General features: G+C 44.9%; 1 protein-coding gene across 2 annotated transcripts in view; it reads left to right on the forward strand.

Moving 5' to 3' along the window:
* The first annotated feature begins 5,343 nt into the window (after positions 1 to 5,343).
* LOC142580193 (protein arginine N-methyltransferase 1-like) overlaps positions 5,344 to 26,711 on the forward strand; it is a 192,253-nt gene continuing 170,885 nt past the window's right edge. Inside the window, exons 1-2 of one of the 2 annotated variants that reach the window (XM_075691072.1) lie at positions 5,344 to 5,450; positions 24,682 to 24,720. In XM_075691072.1, coding sequence (XP_075547187.1) covers positions 5,424 to 5,450; positions 24,682 to 24,720 — 66 coding nt within the window. In that variant the 5' untranslated portion in view covers positions 5,344 to 5,423. The remainder of the gene's footprint in view (positions 5,451 to 24,681; positions 24,721 to 26,711) is intronic. The other variant, XM_075691073.1, reaches the window with a different exon arrangement.

A 26,711-nucleotide genomic window follows, 5' to 3' on the forward strand; every position in this document is an offset into this window, starting at 1 on the left:
CGGGCTCGGACAGCATGTATATATTCGTGATTCATTCACAATAAATGTTTTTGGAAGTTCAGCACCCATCCTTGTCCTCTCGTCTCCGTCCGTGTCTTCTTGCGCTACCGCCTTTTCAAATTCTTAGGATATATCACGCACTTTCCACTGTGTGTTTTGCGGGGCAAGGAGTAGTATACGCGCGCCGGCGCGTTTCGGCGGCAGGGAGCCCGCTCCTCTCCCCAGCCCCGCTGTAACATGATCGCCGCCTGCACGGCATGAATGGTCTCCGCCTGCTCTCGCGCGACGTGTTGGTGGGGGGAGTGAGGGGGCTGTGTTCGTCTTTACATTCGGGGTCGCGGAAACCAGGCGGTTCGCTTGCCGCCGAACTCACAACTTTCTTTACCAGTGATCCAAGAAGAAGCTGAAAAAGAAAGAAAAAAAAGGCCAGAACAAGTTTCGTCCCCTCAGGCTCTGGAGAAAAGCATTCCGTCCGCAAGCAGCAGCGCGAGTTCGAAAAGAAAGGAGACTTCACAGTCTCGAGCAGCGCCGCGCCGTCCGTCACGAATCACCCGAAGAAGATGGCACATGCTCAGTCTGAAGGATTAGACTGAATTGCGCGCAGCCAGTGGCACATAGCGAATGATAAATCATGAATCTGAACATAAAGCACTATTCCATTAAGAGGTCGGTGTGCTGTAGATATACATATGAGCCGAAATCATACGTGTTAGATTTTTTATGAAGGAACGTATTTTTTGTTGCACCGAAGAGAAACGCGCTTACTGCGAGGATACAGTTGTCTGTTATGTATGAGTGCCTAGCAGAGCGCTTGCCAGCCCAAATGGAAAACCGGCAAGCGGCGTGCCGAGTGTCAAATCGGCAGCCCGCACCATGAGGGAAAACCTTGCATTGCTATTTGAAAATCGCCCACGCGGAAACTATGCGAGAAAACCTGGGCGAGCGCGAAGTGCTGCTGCAGAAGCGTGCAACAGAGAAAGTCTTGCTGGGACGCACTCGTAAAAAGGGATCCTCGAGCCTTTGGCAAACCATTTCTTGAAAGAAGAAACAAAAATTTAGAGAATGGGTAGTGGGACTCGGTGCCGTAGCAGATTAATTGCGCCGTCGTAGCAGCCAAATCATTTCTACTAAAAGGAAGAAAAGATTGGCTGAGAAGATTTCGAGATTGTGTTGCTGTAGGTGCAACACCGAAGTTATACTATTGATGCATTTACGTTTCACAGTCCCGTAGCAAAGCAGGAACAGAAAACCCCTGGCGCTCCCCAGTCATCTCCTGCAAAATGAAGACATCAGCACTTTTATTAGGGGAAGTTAATTCTTAGTATGTTGCATAACGTTTGCTTGGGCTATTTGGCTCATGGGAAACATCATGGCGTGAAAGACGAGGACACAGGGCTCATTCTGTTTCTAGTCCTCTTTTTTCTTGCGCCACTGTTTTTTTTTTTGTTTCCAGCGGTTTCCACATAATATGCATTTTCCTAACCGTAGTTCTATTCTTGGTTCAATACAATTCGCGTTCGCCTTTTGGCAAATGCTCAGCGTGCGTTCAGTGTTATCACCTCGTCGCGCATGTTCTTCCGAAATTTTAAATTGTGAATTCATATCGGACCAATTCATTTTGAGTAAACAATATATCTGCGCCAGCTGTAGTAAATAGATGTTTAACTAGTTTTCTGACACTTTCCTTACGTCAAATATCCAAAAGAGGAGGATACGAATAGTCTTGCCGTGATAAATGAAATAGAAAAAATTCACTGTGGAGCAAGGCCTGCATTAGTTTTTTCTGTTTGGGAATGAAAGCATCACCGCTCGGTACTGCCTGCTGAGCGGAATTCAAGGACTCCTAGCTCCACAGTCTATAATAATTCGCATAAGTTAACTTCAGGCTGAGCATACGTATGTTCTGGTGCACTTGTCGTTCACACGAGTGAAAGCGCTATTAGTTGATGCAAAAAGGAGCTTGAGGGAGGCAAAGAAAGATGCCAAGCATCGTAAAACGCGTCTCTTTTTAGTGGTGGCTGAATGCAGTGGGTGGGGAAGGCGCCTCTGTGTTGCAGCTCTTGGCGCGGAGGCGGAGAGTCCGGGTGGAAGAGGGGGGTGACGTTTGTGGAGAGGAGACGCTTGTGGGAGGGAGTAGGAGGAAAACTAGCAGTGCAGCGAATGTGGCAGCGCGCCGAGGGCAGCGCTAACAGAGCGATGCGATGTCTGGTCGCACTAACCGCTTCAGCGCTCCGCCCCAGAGCTTCGTCGGCGCTCTATGATGGCATCTCGGAGGCCATGTTTAGGGCGGTAGGTACAAGTTTAATTTAGTGACGTTTGCTTTGTTAAACCCCAAATATTTCTAGAAGTTTAGTGTTTAAATTACAGTAAAAAAGAATTAGCGAAAATTCATAATATATACCATAGCCCACGTGAAATTCCGCATGTTTACAGAATTAATCCTTGCAAGCATCCCGAGAATTTCCCTTAAAGAAGCATGGCAGGTTAATTCACATATTTACGCGTTCGACGAGTTTCATATTGCTTCAGAAAACGGTCCCACACACATATATCGCTGTTTCTGAACGCATTGCGCTATAATGCAGCTGTGTATATGTAATAGTCACGAAAAGTATAAATTCTGTAAGCATAACAATGTATTACCTTCAACTATAATAAATTTCCCTAGTGAGAATTTTATAAGTATAGACCGACAGACAGGAATTGATATAAAAATTAAATTATGCTACTCATCGGCCTCGGGCGTTGGTCCGACGCGTTGCCATCGTACCGAGCCGGCAACCAACTGGCGGGTCGGGAGTCAGTCTGACAGAGAGGTTGGCAAGACGCCCTCTGCCGACTGCCCGCCGGTAAAGGCGGCGGCCGTTGTCATACCGACCTCTCGCCAACCTTCGCTGGCCAATATAGTCGTTTGACGATCATTTCCCGACGATCGGCCAAGCTGCGGCAGTTGGCCAAGGTTGCTTGGGGGGCCCCCCCCCCCCCCCTCCGAGACGCGGTCCCGTATTTCAGCAGCAGAAGTCGGTCGAGAATACAAAGCTTGGACCATCTGCCGAAAACCCACACTAAAACCAGCCTTTTCCAGAACACGGAAAAGGTACCTATGGCTCATGATGTCGAAAGCCTTCTCCTGATCGAAGGAGCAAAGAATACCGGGAAGTTTCCTGGTATTTCCCTCCAGGAGAAGGTCCTTCACTGCTAAACCGTGAAGCTGAATAGAGCGCCCCTGGACACTACATGCCTGGTATGGACCCAAAACAGTGCTGAGCACTGGTGTGAGTCGCGCACACAGGCACTTTGCTATGAGCTTATAATCGCAGTTCAGAAGCGTGATTCGACGCCATGCTCTCAGATCGGAGCTCCTCGACTCTTCCTTACAAAGGAGAGTGATTAGCCCCTCTCGTTGAGACGCTGACAAAGTCCCTTCACCGAGTAGCCTGTTCACCAGTGATGTGAACGGCTTCACTAACAGTGTCCAAAATTTAACATAACATTCGACTGTCAGACCATCGGATCCTGGACTGAGATTACGCTTCATAGACTTGAAGGCCGAAAATAGCTCGTCCTCATCTATGGCTGAGTCGCACGCTTGTGGCGGCTCAGCTCGTGAAGCAAACGGAAAGACAGCTGGAGAGGCAACCGGAGAGGCACACAAGGTTATGTAAAACTGCCTCGCCAGTGCATGAACTCCACCTGGTGAGTCGCCTATGCTACCATCACCTGGATATATTAGGGAAAAGAGAGTTGTGTTCTTCCTTGAAAGATGCTTACGTAGGATGTTTCTGCTGCACCACACTTCCATTTCCAGGCCACAGCCTGAGCTCTGCTCAGGCTGTGGCCCTCAAGTCGTCCCAGCGTCGCTGCAGGAGAATCCGAAGTTCCTTTCAGAGTGAGGCCAGAGCCGAAGCAACACCAGGCCCGCCGGACAGTGGCCTCCAGAGCAGGAGGATAGCGTCGGAGACAATTTTAATCTCCCCACGCTCCTCGTGCGCTCGAAGCTTGCCCCAAGACCTGAAGCACTCACGCACTCTGACCTTCAAGTCATCACATTCTGTGCCACTCAGATTCGCTGTGTTGTGAAGCGATCGAAATATAGGAAACACGAGAAAAATACAGCTGCACTATACCGACCACGAGAGTTACTTTGCACTGCACCGTGGCCTACGAGACCGACAGGCTCACGGCGCCCCCGCGCTAGCCACGCTACCCGCGCCCCCGATGGAAGCGCCAAATTTTACCCCAGTGGGAGGAACGCGTAGCGGGGCCTACCTAGGCAATGGCGGCGGCGCCGCGGTCTTCACACCTCCCAATTCTAGCCACCCTACCTCTAGGTAATGTAGTGAGAAACTCTATGCCGCCGACCAGGAAAGCGGCGGTGGCGCGTGGATGTAGGGCAGGGATGTAGGGGCCCTTTAGTACGACCCATAGAGTTTCCTACAAAAATTACTAGAGGGAACTCTGGCGCTGCAGTCGTTGTCCTACCATGGGAATGATGGGAAGTACATGGATTTGTCTGATCTTCGTGCTCGTGGATTCAGATGTTTTTGTGGCTTTGTTTATTACGCTATATAAATCTTATTGTCGTATATTTCAGCGCAATCTATATTCTTCAAAGTGCAGAAGACGCCGGGAACGCGTACCATTGCTATTAATTGCAAGGATTGAGCTTGTCCAGGTGGTCAAATCGAAACGCGCCAAGCGTCTCAAGGCACTGGCATGCCCGCGATCAATTAATTCGCAAGGGCGTTTCATTCGCGTGTCGATGCATGCGTCCGTGGCTTAATGGTTTCAATATCAGGCGTCTTCGCTAGAGTCCCTGTGTTCGAATCCTGAAGTCTGGCAATTTTAATGATGTTTATTTAATTCTTTATTACGCAATACACTGTTGAAAATGACGCGTTTACAAAGTCACGAAGCTGGTTTGAAGCCAAAAAGACGAAGTTTAGGCAAATCCATGTACTTCCCATAATTCCCATGCTGGGACAACCGCTCCCATTGCAGCTCCCGTAGACACTAGCGCCAGAGTTCCCTCTAGTAATTTTTGTAGGAAACTCTATGGTACGACCCATGGGTGATGTCGTTTCCTGCGCCGCCACCAGGCGCCGCTACTATACCTCAAACTCCAGCGCAAGACGCCCATATGCCCTACTAACTCTATGCATATGCCCTTTGTTTATCCATATCCTGAGCGTTTTGGCTCCAGAGGGCGCCACCTTACGAAGCGTGACATTGGACATCACTTATTCTTGGCTAAACAAATATTTTATACACTTAATAATTGTTTAAAATACGGGCACATTTTTTACATATTATCTTTTTATGTAAGCGCAACATCTGAAACATTTCTCAAAATCAAGCGCAAGCCAGCTAGCGGAGCTGGCGGCCGCCTCGTAGCGCAAACCACGTGGGAAACGTTACTGCAAATGGACGCTATGGCGGAGCAAATGGACGTGAGTCGCTCTTTTGTCTCTCTTCGCATGACATATCAAATGTGATGTTATCGTCTGCGGTTCAGCATCCGACAACGCCATGGATAACGGGGCATTATCTTCTCATCATTTACCATGTTTTGCCGCTAGTAGTGGGTGCGGGCCGTAGTTTGGGGCTACCGACGCGCCTCGGCGCGAATGAATGATCGTGTCTCGAATCCTTTCATAGCGGCATCCACAAATCACCTTTTAACTGCGCTTGTTCTCGAAGAAATTGTATCGGCACCACCAAGTATTTGCCGCTGCTGTGTTGTAGCTGAGGTCCGTCACCGCAAGTGCCGGAGCTGTTCCTTTGTTTGGCTGCCGGTGCCTTGTAGCCGGCATTTCGCTATGGCCCTGTCTCGGCGCATTTGTGTTGTGCAGCTACCTCTCCGTGTGCAGCAGAGGATTGAACAACGGCGTTTGGTGGCCGCGCCTTGCTTCTTCGTGGCGGCGACGACTGTTAAAGCTTTTGCCGGTGCGTCTGCTGTCTGCAAAAAAAAAAAAAAAAAAAAAGAGAAATAAATGCCTCACTGGTTACAGTAGTTGCGGCGGACATGCGGAAAGCAAACCAGGTTCTGGCGAATACGCGTGGGCTTAGCTGTGTCATTTCATGGCGCCAGCGGAATGGCTCGCCAGGCACGCTTGCTGCAGTAAAGTGCTCAGGTCGTGCCGCGTATCTGTCACTTAAAAACATTATGGACAGTAGCTTAAGAATTTACGTTTCTATCAAGTTCAGGTATAATTGCAAAGAGTTGACAATTTGCCCATGTCACTGTTTCCACAGGCACAGCAGTAGTAAAACTGTAGGGCAGCCTTTTTTCCATCACACTTGCCATGTTTGCACATTATCTATGTGCCTTTTGAATTCGCGAATAAGAGACAGGAAAATTGGCTGCAAGCTGACATCCCATTTGCTAAAGTGTCCTTGAGACTTGTTTAATCTTTTGGCACTTCGCAAGGCATGTAGAACCACGGGTAGAGGTGGACTGTTCTCACTTGCACAAAACAGATTACAGGCAGGGGATTATCTGTCTCAATTGCAGTCATAGCGCTGGATTGACAGGGACATGAAAGACGACAAAACGTGCGCTATCAACTGAATTTTATTTCAGAAAAGTATGGTATTTATACCGGCTCACACACTTGAAAATCATCGAATGCGCAACCCAGCATTTTCCAGATAAGTCATTTCCTTTCTGCTCGGAGAGATCGACGAAGCTCTGACGCAGTTTGCACCTTCTTTTTCAATCAAGCTTGCTTCTACAATCTCCCTTGTATCTTTATTTGCATTTCTAAACGCAACTATACAATCATTAAACAGTGGTTTACACCCGCAATCATCACAATGCACGGAGACATGTCCATCTCGATAATTCAATTTTCATTTGTGTTCTCTTAGCCTTTCATTCAGGCATCTGCCTGTCTGCCCTACGTATACTTTGCCGCACATGAAAGGGAAGGGATATACGACACCTTGTGCGCAGTGCACAAACGGTGCCCGATGGTTCTTTGCGCAGCCTCGGCGCGTCTTTCTCAGCGGATTGGTGGCCTTACATATGCTTGGCAGCTTTTGTGGAGCTGAAAATACGATGTCCACTTGCACTTTTCGGGCCACTTTCTTTAAACCATGCGATATACCATGCATGTACGGTACAACCACCTCCTTTCATGGCTGCGCTCTCGCTTCCTACCCGGTTCCGCTAGTTTTTTCAGCGCATTTTTCGCCACTGATAAAAGTACGTGGATAGAGTAGCCTGCTTCCGGTAGCCGCTCTTTCTGTCTAAAAAAACTTGCAGTCATCCGGTGGGGGCATGATTTGCGGAGCGCATTCACAAAACAAAGGTAGTTTGTGGGGCTGTTACAATTTTTATGTCAAATTGTGATGATTGCAGGTGTAAACCACTGTTTAATGATCGTATAGTTGCGTTTAGAAATGCAGATAAAGATACAAGGGAGATTGTAGAAGCAAGCTTGATTGAAAAAGAATGTGCAAACTGCGTCAGCTCCCCGTCAATCTCTCTGAGCAGAAAGGAAATGACCTATCTGGAAAATGCTAGGTTGCATGTGCGATGATTTTGACTTGTGTGAGCTGGTATACATACCATGCTTTTCTGAAATAAAATTCAGTTGAAAAAAAAAAAAAACAATTGTGGGGTTTTACGTGCCAAAACCACTTTCTGATTATGAGGCACGCCGTAGTGGAGGACTCCGGAAATTTCGACCACCTGGGGTTCTTTAACATGCACCTAAATCTACACACAGGCGTTTTCGCATTTCACCCCCATCGAAATGCGGCCGCCGTGGCCGGGATTCGGTCCCGCGACCTTGAATGAATGAATGAATGAATGCTTTATTTAGACAATACATTGTCTGGGATGTAGGGGCTAAAGGCAAATGCAACTGCCTGACAAAGGCCCCCCTACCCGTACATTGCTCAGGTGGTGGAACATCATGAAAATAAAGTGGAACAATGTAGAAACAAGAAAAAGAGCAAAATGTATGCGGCAAGCAATCAAGTATACAAAGAAGTAGGATTGTTACACTTTATACATAATATATCATCAGTAATGCATGAGAATATGGAAATATAAACTAGTAAATAATAAACGTGTGTTACAAAACATTATATAGCAAATAGGAGAAAAAAATGACTAAAATAAAAACAAGAGTTATCGAGACCGCAAGGACAGTTAAGTACCATTAGGAACTTAGCATAAGATAATTCCTAACCTTTTTCTTTAGACTATAAGGAGATCTGCATTCCTGAATCATAGTAGCGATTTCTGGATTATTATTGAGGAAGTGAGGTACTTGGTAGGCGAGCGTATGAGTACCATATTTGGTTTTAAACATAGGTGGTCTCAGTCTGTTATGCCTAAGGTGATATTGTGAGTTGTCGGATGACAAAAATGTGGACAGGGTATTTGGGCCATGCAGAATTTCCCTATGTGTATACATAGCAAGCCTTAGTTGGAATAGACGATATATTGTGAGTATGTTCAGCTTGGAAAAGTATGGTCCAGTGTGATCACTACATTGAAGGTTTTTGATGCAACGCACAGCTCTTTTTTGTAGGATTATAATTCTATCTAAATTTGTCTTAGTAGTTGTACCCCAGATTAGTAGACAATAGTGTATATGTGAATGAACAAGGGCATAGTATAGCTGCAGTTTTAACCATTTGGTCACCAAGGTTCTGGTATTATACAATATAGAAATTGACCTGCACATATTTGCATGTATCTTGTTTACATGTGGTGTCTAGCCCAAGTTTTCTTCAAAGACGACACATAAGTAGAAACCCGTTCAATAGCACAATTTTTAAATATAATACAGGTACTATAGTCATCAGGCTTATTACGGCTTTTGAAAATAATATACTCAGTCTTTTGTACATTTAATTGAAGTGGATTACAATGCAACCAGTTTGATAAATTAGTTAACCATCTATTAGCGGCCTTTTCAAGTTCAAATAAGTGCTTACCTGTAAAAAAAATACTTGTGTCGTCTGCATAGAGAACTATGTCAGGAGTTCGCGGTATGTTCACAAGATCATTTATATAAAGAATAATGGTCCAAGGATAGAGCCTTGCGGTATGCCATATTTTATCGGCTGTAATTGGGAACGGTAACCATTTAGGCTAGTAAATTGCACCCTGTTGGATAGATAACTGCGTATCAGATTTAATACCAAACCTCTAACACCGTAGTGAGGGAGTTTGGGAAACAAAATGGGATGCTTAATAGAATCGAGCGCCTTTTTAAAGTCTAGAAATAAACCAAGAATGTATTGCTTATTATCAATATTATAACTAATTTTTCTTTAATATCTAAGAGCGCCGTTTCGGTTGATTTCTTTTCACAGAAGCCAAATTGCTGCTTGGAAAGCATTTGGTGGTTGCCAATAAACTTCAATAATGGTGATTTTAATGTATATTCTAACACTTTAGAAAATAAAGGTAGCACAGATATAGGCCAATAGTTATGCAAGTCATTATGAGAACCACCTTTGTGAATGACTACTACTCTGGCTATCTTCATGCCTTCAGGAAAAGTACCGTGGGGAAGCTTGATTGCAGATGTGCTGAAGTGGGCCATATAGTAATTCAGCAACATGTTTAATTGGCTCAGCCTTAATGTCATCATAGCCAGCGGCAGTATTTTTATTTAACGATTTCAGGTATGTAACTATTTTTAATTTACTACATGGAGTCAAGAAAATAGATTGTGCGCAGGAAGAAGAAATCTATTGTTCACAGTCATTTGTTGTATTATTTGCCTGACCTGCTGCACCAGAAGTTAGGAAATGATTATTGAATTTGTCTGCTAGGTTGGCTTCAGTGAATTCAACGCCGTCAATAGTTAGTGTCATAGGAAGGCTAGCCTTTGTTTTCCCTATGAGCAGACATGCCGCTTTCCTGGGATTACAGCAGACCCCAGCAAGCCTTGCCTGATAATATTGAATACAAGCTCTCTTCAAATCTGAGTTTAATTTGTTGCGAACTTTTTTGTATTCATGTAATAGAGATATGTCTCTTAGTCTAATGAAGTTACGGTATAGTTTATCTCGTTCTCTAATTCTATTGTAAAGATCTCTGTTAATCCATGGTTTCCTGGACTTGCTGTGCCTTTTGTAGTGTTGCAGTGGGAAGGCAGCATCATAGCAGTTCCTTACATGTTGTAGGAACAGATCATACGATACGTTAGGGTTTTGGTCACTGTACAGATCACTCCAGTCGATGCTTTCAATACTAGTATGAAATGTCGACAAGGCATTGGTATTGAATGAGCGATATGCAACAGGAGCATCGTTAACATCATGTTTTTCTTTCTTTATCGCAGGGAAAAAACAAAACACTGATAAATGATAGCTCAGATCAGTTGTTAGCACAAAAGCATTGACGTCATTTCTATCATGGTTAGTTATACATAGGTCTAGTAGAGTTTCACTTACAGTTGTTATTCTGGTAGGTAATCTTATTAAGTTTGTGCACGAGAATGACTCAACGATATCTAAAAATTGTCTACTATCTGGGCTAAGTAATAACCAGTGGTGGTCCAACTGCGCCATTCTGCTACAATTCGACTTGCCTGCTCCTGGCTGCGCCCACTCAAGTGCCATTTGCGCCAACTGCGCAAAAGTGCGGTATTTTGCGGCAATGCAATGTTTTCAGTGGGGTTTGCGACTACAGTCAACGAACGATTTTCCGGACGCCCGACTTTTCGGACATGCCCAATGATCGGACGCCTTCGCGCCACTGCCATGGTACCGCACAATCAATGTATAAGAATGTCTCAAATTTCTGATGCAAAAACTCTTCGCCGTCCCATTTTCCGGACTTTTTCCATGATCGTAGATCCGAAACGGCATTAATCGAAGCCACCTCCGCCGCCATTTTTATTATCTCGCCGTTTAGAACAGGCGCTCGCGCACGCAGATCCACTGGCCGCCGCCCACTGCCGCGGCAACGCTGCGCTAGGCCACCGCAGCTAGGCCTACAGCTACTTCGACGTCCGCAACCAAGCTTCTTGCTGTTCGGTGCCTTGTTTTTTATTAAAGCAACTTGTCGATGTTAGCAATCGCGCCGACTCCGTCTTTGTAATCCTCCCCCACGGCTTCGAAGCTCGGAAAGCACGACGCGTTTAAATAATGCCGGCTTCTGAAAGTCAGCTTCTTCTTAATACAGCAGTGTTATGCAGTGAAGCGTACGCGAAATATTGTTGCGGTGAAGCATTGCAAAAGTGGAAGGGGCAATTATCACGGCACGCAGTATGTACTGTATTCCTTAATTACACATCCGTGCACTCGCTTCTCTGTCACAGTGCGAGCACCGATAAGCCTAGTAACTGTACTTTCAGGCCTTCAGAGCTATTTCGAACGTTTATGTGGTGATTTGAGCCCTTGGGGGCAGTAAAAGGCAGATTCGTTTTTCGGACGTTTTCACGGCCTCTAGGGAGTGCGAAAATCGGACGTTACGAATCAACTATACGAATAAATTTAACATTCAAATAATTCATTTCGCGACTCAATTATTTGCTTCTCTGTTTTTGCATATTAAATGAAATATTCGGCTGAGGCCGATGCATTGCACGTAGCCTAACCGGGGCACTCGGATGGTTTCAGGACAGGAAAGTCCGGGACAGAAACAGTTACGTGGCTGAACCACAATCTGATTATGAGGCACGCCTGTATTGGTACAGGGGTCGTCCCGGTCATCAACTCTAATCGAAACAATTCTTATACCCGACGCCGACAAAGGGAACGGCGACGAAAGCAGCGCTCATGTGCGAAGGTATAGGGCCAATTAGCCACTAGAAGGCACGGAGATCGTATCATATACGTGTTCATGCACGCGGATTCATGCGTTTGCACATGCAGTTCGGAACCTTCTGCCAATCTGCAAGCTTCTATGCGCGATTGCAGTAGCTGCCGGCTTCGACAGTTGTCAAAAACATGTACTACATGATCTCGGAACCGATCGCCGGTTAGCCACTCATACGAATATATTAGCGGCAAGCTTTCCGTGATGACTAGTGGAAAGCTTGCCGGTCAAATTGGCTAACAGCCAATTTTCGCCTTGGCACACTGCCTCGGCCTAGTTGGGCCTAATCGGTAGCGCTACGAATGGTCAGTCGGGTATAGGTGAGAAAAATTACGGTTTTGCGCTGAATCGACTGATACTTATTTGCGGATGCCACACGACACACGGGAAGGCGACAATCTGCCTCGCAACGAAAGCGAGTGTACCATCTTTGCGACATGGTGCACAACGGTACTCATTTTGGCACTGTTCATATACGCATAGTCTTGTAAAGCTTCTAGCATTGTTTTAGGCATACTAATACACATTTTGTGCGGTGCGGTAAAGTCAATCAAAGCACATCGGTCATTTGGAATGCACATAGGACATTGGCCATCACTTTTTGTCTTGTGCACGCATAACGGCGCAAATCGTTCTGCCGCATTCGTAATTTTGTGCTGCCGTTGGCTTTGTGTCTTGTGTCACTCTTCACTTACTGATTGCACAGTAATAACAAGCTTTGCCAAATGGCTACAGATTACTGCCGTACTACTCCAAATGCTCCAAAAAGACAAATTTTTCTGCTCCATAACTGCTCCAGAATGACAATTTTCCTGCTCCAAAAATTGCTCCAAATCCTAAACTGGCTGGACCACCACTGAATAACAGATCAATATTAAAATCACCAAGGACAATATGCAAATTTATTAAGGATGCATATTCAAAAACGGTAGTTATAAATCCAAAAAATTCTCGAGTATCCGCTGATGGGGGGCGATACACTGAGGCAATCAGAGATGTTACACAATGAACAGCAACAGATTCATAATGTGCGCAAACACAACAAAATTCAGGAACCACCTTATATAAGATGTCTTCTTTGATATATAGTGACACTCCACCACCCCTGCGATTCGGTCTATTCACACCTTCATGCTTGTATCCTTCGAAAAATACTACATCGAACGCACATGAGTACCAGGTCTCAGTGAAGGCCAAAAAATGAAACGTATGATCTAATGAGTCAAGCAGCACATCAGGTTGTTTATTTCTTAGATTGCGTATGTTTAAGTGGAAAATCGACATGCTGTCCTGCTTCTTAAAAGAGGGGCACTGCACAAGAGATTTAAAAGATTCAGCATCATGCTATATGGCTTCATGTAAGATAGCCATAGCAGTAACACTAGCAATTTAAATAACGCAAAGGATGAAAGAAAAGAAGCCATTCAGCCAACCTTATCAAGGTCACTTTCACTGTTGATGCGCAGTGCTCGATCACCAGGCACCTTGCGCACAAAAAACTTGCCATTTTTGTACCACGCGAACTGCTAATGATGCTCCTCAGCTTTTGCTTTCATTAGCCAGAGAAGTTTCTTGTTCTGTGGCGTCAGATTGTCAAGGAAATACACGCCAGAATTAGCGGTTTTTAATTCGGCTTTCTTAGCCATACATTGATCACGTGTGACACGTGATGTGAAACGGACGAGCACGGCAGGAATGTTGCCAGCTTTTGGCGGCAGTCTATGCACGCCTTCGACTTCGGAGCTAGTCAATCCTGGAAGGGTAAGCTTAGTTGCTAAATTATTCAGCTTCCCGAGCAAACTTTTATTCTGGGTGACAGGTAAGCCATGGATTTCAATATTTTGTCGCCTGCTGTATTGCTCTAGGGCATTGACTTGCTTTTGCAACTCAAGAACGTTCATGCTGGTGTTGGATGTCCCGATGTAATCTGCCCTTTCTTTAAGGGCGGCTATTTCAGTTGATTGCTTTTGCATTTCAGCAAGCACCGAATCATATTGATCAGACAAATGCTGAGCAGACAGCTCCAATTTGTCCACTGTATTTTTTAATACCATTGGTGAATCTACCTTGCTTTGTATGTCAGGTATTTGGGTCAGCTCCTTATTAATTTCAATAAGTATTTTCTCGTAGGCCAATTTATGCTCGCCGGTGTGGCTCTTTTCACCACGTGCCCTTCGGGCCGCCAAAACAAGGCATGTCTGGCACTTCCATGGTTTATTCTTGCTCACACCCGAGCATGCTCCCAGGTGATAGCCATATTTGCATTCTGAGCAGGTTGGATATGTGCCACTATCTAGGAGTGGCTCAAAACAAACTAGGCAGGCATCGGACTCGGCCATATCGAACAGAGCAAAAATCAAAGGCTCACGGTAACAGTGGTTGTTGCAAGGAAGCTACAATGATCGCCAACAGGAAGCTGTTGCAACAGCGGCGGTGGCAGTGGCGGACGACAATCTTATGTTGAATTCCAATGGCGGAGTCAGAGCAAGTTTTTCTGCTCGTTTCGGAGCAAGTTTGTTCCAATGGCAGAGTGAGGGCGGGAGTAAGGTGTTCCAATGAGAGAGTCGGAGGGGATTCAGAGCGGGAGTCACTCTGTGGAGCAGAAAAAGATGCTCCGCCAAAATCGGCGGAGTGGACCGGAACTCTGCGGGACGTATTTCCGTTACCACGTTTGTCTGCTGGGAGGCGCCACCGGTCACGACTCGCGAGGAAGCAAAAGATGCTGCACGCTTGGCGAGATATCCATTCCGCACTTTTAAAGAAAACAACAGGTGAACGGCGCTGAAGAGAAGTGACCGGTGCGGCGGTGCTGGGAGCAAACAGCGGAAGGAAATGACAACATGCAAGGTATCCTGGGTAACTCTGTGATAGAACTTCCGTTTCCGCCTTGCTCCGGCGGCGCAGGTTGTGTTCCACTCGCGGATCCAGAAGCGTTGCTCTGCGCCAGAGTCGAGTGCTCGCTCGCGGAGTCCGTCGGCTGCTCCGACTCCGCCATTGGAATTCAACATTAGTGAGGTGTAGATACAGTGCACACTTACCTGCGAAGTCAGTCGATAGGGGTTAGTCACGAGCTGACTGTTTTCGTCGCCACCACCGCTGAGCAAATGGTCCTCCGGTGTCTGGATAGCGCCTTTTGTAGAAGCGTCTCAGTGACGTAGGTCTTGTTGGGGGCACTGTCGATTCTTGATACGGCTCCCGGATTCTTGATACGGCGTTGAAGAAGTGAACGGGGCAGCAGGCGCCGATCGGTAACCACACTTGGGCAGTAATCTGTGAAGTCAGTCGATAGGGGTTAGTCACGAGCTGACTGTTTTCGTCACCACCACTGCTGAGCAAAGTCTTGTGCTCAGCAGCCCAACACCATAGCCACTGGGCAACCGCGGCGTGTAAATTCAGTTGATAGATAGGGCACATCCTGTCATCTTTCATGTCCCTGTCAATCCAGCGCTATGACTTCAATTGATGCAACGAACCAACTAGCCCAATAATCTGCACTCCTGGATTATCTGTACTCTTGTGGGTGTCACTGTATACAGAATGTAAAGGTACAAGTCGATTGTTGAGATGGCTTGCAAAATACAAGACTGATCAGACCTTGAAGGCACGTGCAATTTCCTAATGGGTGTGGAAATAAGCAAACACATAAACGGCGTACAGTGCGCATTTTATGGAACTGTTTGCGTCCCTAATGTACACACACTCTAAGTAAGTTTTGAGTGATCAGGTCCTCTATTTTTGTCAACCCCAGCACCAGTACATTCGGTGATGTTGCATATGTCAATGTGTTTTCTCATATTCGAGAATACAGCATAGTTCACGTTTACCAAGAATTAACTGCGCCGATCATCGAAATTAGTGAGGCCACAGCTAGCCAGTGCTGGAACTTTAGGTTTTTTCAACGCTTTCTGGTCTAATGGTTCCAGTAACAATAATGCTATGCAGAAAATATTCAACATCAAGGAAAACAACTATATTCAGAAATGTGTCAGCAGTGCTAATGACATTAATTTGTGCTGAAGATATAGTCAGGCTCTCCCTGAAAATTCACTAATTTTCATGTGTGGCATCGGGCTGAGTATTGGCCTCCGTATTCTTATTTTTAGAGCCTAATGCATATAGCTTGCCTTGGGCAGCACTAAAATGGTCTTTAAATAATCTGTGGCCATATTTTAAACCATTATGATTGTGAAGTTCCAAGTCTGAAGAAAAACACATGCCGCTTACAACACATTTGAGTTTTTAACAGTGCGAAAAACTTATTGGCAAAACTTCAGTGGACATTATTTATTTTTCCCTGATGTCGTTGATAAGATGTTCACTTCATTAAAAAAGATTGGGCCAGAGAGGGTTAAGCATTTTCTGATAAAAAGGGTGGCTTTTCTGACATCTTTTTTTGTGTAACTCGCCCTTTATGTAATACATTTGACAGGGTTGTTCCGAGACTTAAAGGGACACTAAAGGTTATTATTAAGTCAACGTGGACTGTTGAAATACCATCCCAGAAACCTCGAAACGCTTGTTTCGTGCGAAGAAGAGACCTAAAGTGAGAAAATGCATTCTGAAGCGTCCACGTATCTCTAGCACAGTTCAAATCGCCCACCCTCCGATCGAGGAGTGGTGATGTCATGGTCTCATAGTGACGTAGCGCCTTCGGTGAGTAAAACGGCGCCCGATGACGGTGCTACGGCTTTTCTGCGCAAAACGCAAACGTGCGGCCAGAAACAGAGCCAAGACAGAGCCGACAGCAGCGCGAAAGTGGAACTATGGTGGCTAGTGGAAGGCAAAGTGCGAGACGATAAGCTGGTTCACTATTTTATGACGTCAACTTCGACGCTCGTTGCAATGGACGACCGTGACAACAACACATTGGCTCACGATGCTGGGCTCGACTTCAGCGATTTAAGCACTGATGAACGTGACCTGCTGCTGAGGGCTTGCGCTGCTGGCGTCGTTGTGTACTACTACGACGGCGGCCTGCTTTGAAAGGCACTTCACATGACTTCAGTAAGTCGGCGTTGAACTTGTAATCCTCTGGACGAAAGTGCCGCGAGCACACTACGTGGTTTTTCGGCCATTTGCCAGCGCGCTGTGGCAGAGGTACGGCACTTAAAGGGACACTAAAGCGAAGCAATAAATCAGTTTAGACTAATGAAGCATTGTTTGAGAACCCTGCAGGCAGTCATTTCAAACAAATAGTTTATTAGATGAGAAAATGAAGTTCCAAGTATCAGTATTTGAATTTCGTGCCGAAACCTCAGCGCCGGTATGTCAGAGTGACGTCAGGGATTCCAAAGTATGTTTTCGCATTTGGGCCGCGTTGGCTGAATAAAGGTTCCCGAAACTTGCCATGTTTAATATTTGGTTCCTTTAGAACAAAATGTAGTCAATCTGTGCCACTGTATGTAATTAGTAGGTCCTAGAAGATGCGATCAAAATGCAAGATGTCGTAGCCCCCAGGTGTGGGAACTTAAAGGGACACTAAAGGTTACTATTAAGTGAACGTGGACTGTTGAAATACCATCCCAGAAACCTCGAAACGCTTGTTTCGTGCCAAGGAGAGACTTGTTTTAAGAGAAAATGCGTTCTGAAGCGTCCGCGTACCTCTAGCGCAGTTCAAATCGCCCGCCCTCCGATCGAGGAGTACTGACATCATGGTCTCATAGTGACGTTGCGCCATCGGTGAGTAGAACGGCATCCGCAGACGGCGCTACGGCTTTTCTGCGCAAAACGCAAACGCGCGGCCAGAAACAGAGCCGACAGCAGAGTGAAAGCGGGAATATGGTGGCTAGCGGAAGGAGAAACGCGCGACCATAAACTGGTACTTCATTCTATGACGCAAACTTTGACGCTCGTCGCAATGGACCCTGACAACGACAGATAGGCTCGCGATGGTGGGCTCCACTTCAGCGATTTGAGCACTGACGAGCGCGACCTGCTGCTGAGGGATCGTGCTGCCGGCGTCGTTGCGTACTACGACGGCGGCCTCGACGGCGGCTCTCCGGAGCGGGAAAGCAACGAGGGCTTCCCACGACATCACATGGACGTGGTATTCTCGCTGTTTGTTCCAAATGAAAGTTTCACGAGCCAGCAGAACCCTCACAGCACGACGCGATAACGAAACTACTGAAACTCCAAAGCGTGCGCTGCGCAGAGTCGAGCGAAAACGAAACCTTTCGACCACCCATACTACTGAAGGGTAACGTTATTTACTAACGTTATACTACTGAAGGATATGTTATTTTTTCTTAGAATCGAATAGACTTAGTCAAGTAGCATTTTCTTCCGTCTTATAATCGAATGAAATGATATTTTTAATACGAGTAGTTGAGTATTAGCAACACAAATTATGAGGAGTGCTTTCGTCATCGGGCTAGTACCGGAATGTCGCTGGGGGGTCTCAAATAGTGTTATGCATTTACCTCAATTTCTCGGTTACTAAAGCTCTGTTCGCGATTATATTGACGCCTTAGACGTTCTAGAACATTGCTCTACCACTTTAACTTGACTTTCTGGTAACCTTTAGTGTCCCTTTAAGTAGGAGTCGCCACCCATATTTTGTTCTTGCTATTTTTCTGGCTTACCAAGCGTCTTATCGTTGCAAAAGTGGTGCTTTTGGTGTTGTAGAACGGTAATTTACTGATGCAGATGAAATCACATTTCACTTTAGTGTCCCTTTAACCACTTCGAACGGAGAGGTTCACTCATTGTCACACATTGATAAGTAACGTTCGATTCGCCTCTGCAACTGCCCTTGGCCAAGTTCCGCGGACCGTTTGCGCATCCCACGGCATCACATGGACGTGGCATTCTCGCTGCTTGTTCCAAATGCAAGTTTCGCGAGCCAGCAGGACCACCGCAGCACAATGCAATAATGAAACAACTGAAACTCCAAGGCGCGTGCGGCACAATTTCGAGCGCGCAGAGTTGAGCGAAAACGAAACCTTTCGATCACCCATACTACTCAAGGGCAACGTCAACTCTTTTTTTCTGAGAATTGAAGTAGACAAGTAGCATTTTCTTCCGTCTTATAATCTAATGAAATTATCTTTTTAATTTGAGTAGTTGAGTACTAGTGACATAAATTATGATGAAGAGTGCCTTCGTTATCGGGCTAGTACCGGAATGTCGCTGGGGGGTCTCAAATAGTGTTATGCATTTACCTCAATTTCTCGGTTACTAAAGCTCTGTTCGCGATTATATTGACGTCTTAGACGTTCTAGAACATTGCTCTACCACTTTAACTTGACTTTCTGGTAACCTTTAGTGTCCCTTTAAGTAGGAGTCGCCACCCATATTTTGTTCTTGCTATTTTTCTGGCTTACCAACCGTCTTATCGTTGCAAAAGTGGTGCTTTTGGTGTTGTAGAACGGTAATTTACTGATGCAGATGAAATCACATTTCACTTTAGTGTCCCTTTAACCACTTCGAACGGAGAGGTTCACTCATTGTCACACATTGATAAGTAACGTTCGATTCGCCGCTGCAACTGCCCTTGGCCAAGTTCCGCGGACCGTTTGCGCATCCCACGGCATCACATGGACGTGGCATTCTCGCTGCTTGTTCCAAATGCAAGTTTCGCGAGCCAGCAGGACCACCGCAGCACAATGCGATAATGAAACAACTGAAACTCCAAGGCGCGTGCGGCACAATTTCGAGCGCGCAGAGTTGAGCGAAAACGAAACCTTTCGATCACCCATACTACTCAAGGGCAACGTCAACTCTTTTTTTCTGAGAATTGAAGTAGACAAGTAGCATTTTCTTCCGTCTTATAATCTAATGAAATTATCTTTTTAATTTGAGTAGTTGAGTACTAGTGACATAAATTATGATGAAGAGTGCCTTCGTTATCGGGCTAGTACCGAAATGTCGCTGGGGTGTCTCAAATCGTGTCATGTATTTACCTCAATTTCTCGATTGCTAATGCTTTTGTTCGCGATTATATTGACGCCTTAGACATTGTAGAGCATTTCTTTATCATTTTAACTTCATAGTAACCTTTAGTGTCCCTTTAAGTGAGGTGCAGAAAGGTGGAAGTTTGTATGACAGAGGCAATCTCATGGGCATGAGAATTCAACTCTGAATAGGTCTTTCAATGGGGAGGCCATTATATTTGGCCTTTCTGGACAATTGGAATCGCTGGAGTAATGACTTTGCAACTTACTCGTACTCCACATGGCACCATGTGTTATAACGCAATTACTATAATAAGTTTCTTGTGGTGGGTGGGGACCCCATTCTGTTAGGGTGCCACCGGGTGGACATAATTTTCTCATCACGAAGTGACCACAGCCAGTGTGCCTCTGCTGCAGAATGACCACTTCTTCAAACTTATAGTGCAATAAGTACCCTTGGTTAGCTCTGAAGAAAAAAATAGGCATTTGGTTATAAAAGCTTCAAAGTGGTACTCATTGTCACTTATATTTATAACAAATTGACTGGCATCCTTTGATGGACTAGATGAACTTATTGTTGGGTTATTTGGTCTTTCATTACCGATTGGTCTTTCATTGCTGCTAGTCAACAGTCAATTGAAGCTGGAGGAAAATTAGCACAACAAAACACAATGCAGATGTTTGTCTTCCCTTCCTGTTTGCATTGTCTTTTTGTTTTGTTAATTTTCCTCCAGCTTCAATTGACTGTTGACTAGCAGCGTGTATATCATCTACAGGGCACGTCAAGTTATTGCATTCAAATAAACACGTAAAGATGGTTAGGATGTATTGTAACAAAGTGAAAATTTTTGTTTCCGTGCTATGCAGCCTACGTAACAATAAGGCAAGTTTCTAAACATCCACCTTTTGTGCCAACATGTGAATTTATTTGTTTTCAGTGGCAGCATGTTGTAGTATTTGTCGATGGTACATGCTTTCTCCAATGCAAAATGAAGATAGGTCAAGTTCCTGCGGACAGGCTGGGCCTTTTTTTTTTCTCTTTTAACGCATAATTGAAAGTTGGTAACTAAACGCATCATCGTTAGTTGGTAACTAAAAAAGTCATAAGAATGGCTAGAGTTGCAGGAGTCTGAGATAATGTCATGGATGTTATGCGCATCATCAGCACAGGTACATTTGGTGTGTTATTTCCCTGTAGATTCATTGACGCCAAAAGGTGCACTTGTGTTCCAAATATATTTCTGTACAGTGTGAACTCTCTAATATAAATGTTTGGTAATGAAAGGGGCCCTTCAGAGTTTAGAACGACAGAAAGCTGAGTTAGTTGGTAAGGTTTCATAATGCAAAAAAGTTATTTTGTAATTATGCCAGATGACATGGTTTCAGAAAAAGCGATTTCAGCCATAGAAAGCCAATAAAACTCAAGCCAATACAGCCAATAAAACTCAAGCCGTTGGCAGTTAAGCAACGTGCGGTTGACCTCCTGTCAAGACATAATCTTGATAGGGTTGTCTGTAATGTCAAGAAAGCAAAATCCCTCACCTTAGAACTGTTTTTCTTGGTGAAGACCCTTAAGCAAGAAATTCCCTTTCGTGCTATAGTGTCAGAGAAAGGGACGTGGCAGGTCTGTGTCGCTAGTTACCTACAGAACTGCTTAGCTTCACTAGTTTTTTCATACCCCTTTTGCTTGCATAATTCTCAGGCACTAGTTCAGTATTTGAGAGAGGAAAATCCTGGTGATTGTACAGCTTTTTTTAGTATGGATATCGAAGACCTGTATTATTCCTTGCCGCATGACGGGTTGCTAAATTCCGTAAATGAGTGCATTAAAGAACAAGTGCAAGAGTCGGCTTTTATTGACAGATGCGGTGCTTCCGCGGGAGCTTTTCTAGAAATTCTTTCAATGTACTTGAAGTCGACGCTGATTGGGTGGAGAGACGGTATTTTTCTGCAGAAATCAGGCATTTGTATTGGCTCAAAGGTTGCCCCCTATTCTTAGCAACATTTACCTGAGTAAGGTTGACAGCTGCTTAGAGAAAGCCTTATGTGATAGTGTTATCAAGATATTTTGTCACGTTGATGATTACCTTATTTTCTGCCATAGGGAAGAATTCGATTCCGCTGCTACCTCAGTAAGTGAGCAATTTAAACTTTATCGAGGAGGATTAAAGTTTACCAAGGAATTTCCTCAGCGACGCGTAATTCAGTTTCTTGACATTTCCTTGGTCGTCGAACAAAATAATGTTTGTTGGCAGTACTCCCCAAGATCTTCGAAGCCGTTGCTAAACTTTCAATCCAAGCATTCCAAAGTAGTAAAAAACGGAATTGCCTTGTTCTGCCTTAAGTCTTCTCTCACCAGAACATGCATGCACAAAATGAGCGCCAGTTTTAATGCGCAGGTCCGGCGCCTATTAGAAGCAGGTTATCCTAGTGTAGCAGTGGCCACTGTGGCTGAGCGCCTAAAGAAGTTGGTTTCGAGGGGGATGGACGGGATTGCAGAAAGCAGTAATAGCAAAAAAAAGAATAGTGTCTGTTCCGTGCATTCATTCAGTGTCGCACACGCTCACAGGCTTTAAAAAGTTGCAATTAGATATGACGTTAATGTTGCTTTCACTGCTCCCAATGAGCTAGGTAAAATATGCGCTGCCGTACAGAGGAAAAAGGAGCAGGTAAAAGGCAATAAAAGAAAAAATATTTGTCCGGTGAAGCACAATAAGAACAACAGGTTTACTGACTGTTGTATGGGTGTGGTTTATAAAATTCCCCTTAGCTGTGGCCAGTTCTACGTAGGGCAAGCGGGGCTGTGTATCAATCAAAGGCTAATGGAACATAAAATGTCGTTAATCGGTGGATCGCCTTCTAATCTTTCCCTACATTGCCAAGATTGTAACTGCACGCCACAGTTAGATGAATGCGCAATGTTGTACAGGCATAAGAATGAAGATACGCATCTTATGGTAGAGGCATGGCATATCTATAGTGGTGCAAGTGCATGCGTGAGTCAGCCTTCGATTACTTTACATAAGGAAGAGATTAAGTGCCTTAACGGTTATCTCTCACGTAGACCGGCACATGTACCCGACTGACCACTCCTGAGCTTGCGCAGATGAGTTTTGTGTCTTCTTTCTTTTTTCGCCTCAGTGCTCCCTTCAGTTGATAGTCGGCGTTCGTGTTGTCCACTTCTCTACTCTTGTGTCCTGTCTGCACGCCTCACCTCTTTTTTTCATTATGAACCCTTCAGAGTGTCGTGACATTTTCCCATTGAAATGTCAAATTTCTATTATAACAGATCTTATAGCCTACCTAGTACCTATACAGCAAAGATTCCTCTGGTAAACCACACAAAGATTTTGTTCCTACATGAACAGCCTTCAGATCATGGGACCTTGTGCGAGGCACTGCATTAAAACTGCGGAGCAGATTTGACCAAGGATGTGTTTCGAGGGCATTAAAATGGGAGTTCCTCGACATCAGCAGTGTCGTGTGCAGTCAGCCAATAAATGTGCTGGATGCAACTCTGCAATAACTCTGGATGCAACTTGTTGAATGTTCTCACACTTGTAGTGATATTAGCCTCTTTGGTGGAATAGTTTCATCCTGGACCTTGGATTAAGTTAATTGCAGAAAAACAACAGTGCAAAATGCATGTAATTTGGCAAGACAGCAGCAGTCATCAGAACTGGAGAATCCTTAACACATCATACTTGTGCGAAAAACAAGTGGTATTGCTGCTTGCAGGCTATTAATTGGTTGGTTGATGACGATGTCAATCATGAACTCTGAAGCTTGTTGGGAAAGCAAGGAGCAATAAACCTTAGTTTATTGGTTTTTGTTTGGTTGCATTTCCTTCTTTCTTTTTTCTTTTCTTTCTGTTTTTGTTTTGTTTGTTTGATCCAAAACAAGAAATGATTGTGCTCGTGTCTGAATTGTTTACTTTTCTTTGTATAACTGCATGGATCCTTAACTAGCCTATGGCTAAGGATCCAGACGTTGTCGTATACCATTTTTTGATTATTTGAATAAAATTACTGTTGAATTGAATTGAAAAAAATTGATTGTGACTCCCAGAAGTGACACCGTTGACAGCGTGCTCCTTTCTTCATTCTCTGTTTGTGCATATTGTACAGACAACAATGTGTGCAAGATGCACCAGATGCTACCGAGTGGCATATAAAATATAGTAGCTAGAGATTTCAGTGTGACACACAGAAACCCTACAACAGTGAAAATGTCCTTTTAGGGTATTGTTAGTGGTAATCACTTTAGTTGGTGCACAATCATCGCTTGTGATGGTGCCACCAGAAGCACTTGGTATCAAGTGATGGAAATTGAGTGCACTGTGTGTAGCAGTGATGCACTTGCAAATTTCCAAGGCCATGACTCGATATCCATTGAAAAGTGCCTGTTGAACATGGGAACTGTTGCTAGTGCACGCAGCAAGTATCTTTGTTACACCTGTGACAGTGTGGCGACCACCGAGGCTGTTTCCAATAATGTTGATTCGGGGAGCCTCATTGGGGTGCTGCTCGTGCTTAATGAAGTGAACATTGAGCTGCCTTTCTTCAACGTGCAGGTTGGTGCACTCAAACAGGCATTTTTTTCATTTTTTGTGACTCTTTCTGCAGTCACTGGAGCTGCATGTTGCAGAATAGCTGGTAGTCATTTGTACTGTATGCTTCACTTCAGTGTCTTACCTTGTATCAAATGCATGTTCAAAGTGAGGTCCAACGAGCTGGCCCAGATCTGCTAAAGGATATTCTTGTGGCAAGTAATTGGTACCGGAGGGTTTCTTTGTTAGCATGCAGTTGTGGTTCCTTTTGGCTGTCGTAAGGAGCAGTGATTGGCCTAGCTTGCTATTATGCCTAGGCGGAGTGGTTCGACAGCTTGGTTTGCGGGATAGCACTTTGTTGTGGTTCTAGCACTGAGGGCCAAAAGGAACGATGACTGAGGAGCACGGCCGGTGCGCTCACTTAAGCCCTTGCTTCCTCTTTCTAGGAGATGCGATTAGGCTCCGGCTCTGTGAACGGCCCCCAGGTGAGACCCTACCACCACTCTCGGGCAGCACACTGGTGGCAATAATGCTATGCAATACTCATTCTTGCGGTGTTGTCTAACCATCAGGAAAAACCTGGAAATTTCAGGAAATTGATCAGTTCTGGAAAATTCAGGGGGAAAATGGAATTTTCACTCCAGTTGCTGTGAATCGAGGAAATTGGTACCTACAGTGGTTATGGTGAAGCTAGTGGTATGCCAGAAGGAAGCAAGATTTTTAACTGAACCTGCTCAATCTGCAAATTATGGTGCCTTGCTGGCTTTGTGAGTACGAGGTTGGAATATTGGAGAACACATGATTTACTCAAATCTCGTAGTGCATCCCACCTGATTTACAACTTGCTGCTAGTTTTTGAGGCGAGTAGCATGAAAAATAACTTATTATGAAGGCAAGGAAGACAAAGACAGTGCTAACTACCAACAGTTAACCTTCCTTGCCTTCGTAATAAGTGTTGTTTAGGGCTGCTCTCCTCAAGAATGGAACACCAACTCTCCAAGCAGGCCATTCTTCTTAGGTGTATATTACTGATAATAATGTTGGAAATTATGGGCTGAGATGGTAACCACTTGGTGAGCTATAAGCTGTATTTTCTTCCCTTCTCAATGTCTAGTGTTGTAGATTGTCAGGGAATTTTCATAAAAACAACTCTGCAAAAAGCGGGAGAAATCTGGGAATTCGTAAGTGCCAGGGTAATAGATGCCTTGACACTGTTATGCATAGATTTTAACTATGCTATATGAGGCATTCTACATTCTAATTGTTTTACTTTGCTATAGTTGGCCATGACTAATAGTTTCCTTTAGACATGAAAAGTAGGAGTTGAAAATGTCGGCAGTGCTATTAGATGCCAAAAAGCAGCAGCCTGCCTGTGCAACGGTTGTTGTTAGGCACAGATCCGGTGGCACTCGCTCATGAGCGGTCTTTGCCTCAGGCACCTTTGGTAGCGAATCTTTGGCCCTTCGATGTCCTTCCTGGTATGCCCTTATATAGTGCATTTCAAGACTTGCGTGTTGTAGCAGCAACCTGCTCTGCCCAGTGGCTGAATAAACGTACACTCGCCAACTGAAAAAATTTGAAAACATGGATTGACGTTTAAAGACCACCATAAAGAACCACCATGCATTCGCTCATTGTGAACAAGGCACCCGTATAGGGCGCCGAAACATCAATCTGCGTTTTGAATTTTTTCAGTTGGCGAGTGTACGTTTATTCAGCCGTGTTCTTTCCTTGCCAGACGAGTTTTCGTCAAACCCTAGACTTCATTGCTCTGCCGAGTTTACCTTATGGCCATTATTTTAAATAGGGGTGAAGCAAATACTGCATTGAAGTGTGTTCTAGCAAATTTGTGTGTTTACTTTAAAATGTATAAGCAGCCTGAAGAAGAAAACTACTTTTGCTGAGTAGCTGTTGGCATGAGTTGCTTATTGTTGCTTATAGTTGCTAAATGAATGAAACATTGGCAAGATAACTGCAAGGTTATTAATCAGGGTGTCTACCAACCGGAAGAACCGGGAATTCTCAGTGATGTTGAGTAGTCTGGAAAAACTCAGGGAATTTGTGCTTCTATCAGGGAAAATTAGCTGGAAACTTATTGAAAGGTAACGAAAGCCGCGGTAATGCTGGCTCGAGTAACAGACAGGAATCGTAACGAATCATCTTTGATGCCCTGTCGTTGGCTGGAGGAGTTGCCGGTGTACAGTGAACGACTGACTTTTCGGAGGACTTCGTGGTACCACCACGTCTGAAATTTCGGACGCAAGAACCCACGTCGTCCGATTTTCCCGAGTTTTTTGCCGGGACCGCTGGTCTGAAACGGCATTAATCAAAGCCACCACCACTGCCGTTTTGATTACCTCGCCGCCTTGAACCGGCGCTCTTGCACGCAGATCCGCTGGCAGCCATAGCCACCACTGCGACAACGCTATGCCTAGCTGCTTTGACGTTCGCCATTAAACTTCTTGCTGTTGGGTGC

The sequence above is a fragment of the Dermacentor variabilis genome, chromosome 4, assembly GCF_050947875.1.
Source record: "Dermacentor variabilis isolate Ectoservices chromosome 4, ASM5094787v1, whole genome shotgun sequence".
In the NCBI taxonomy this organism is placed as follows: Eukaryota; Metazoa; Arthropoda; class Arachnida; order Ixodida; family Ixodidae; genus Dermacentor; species Dermacentor variabilis.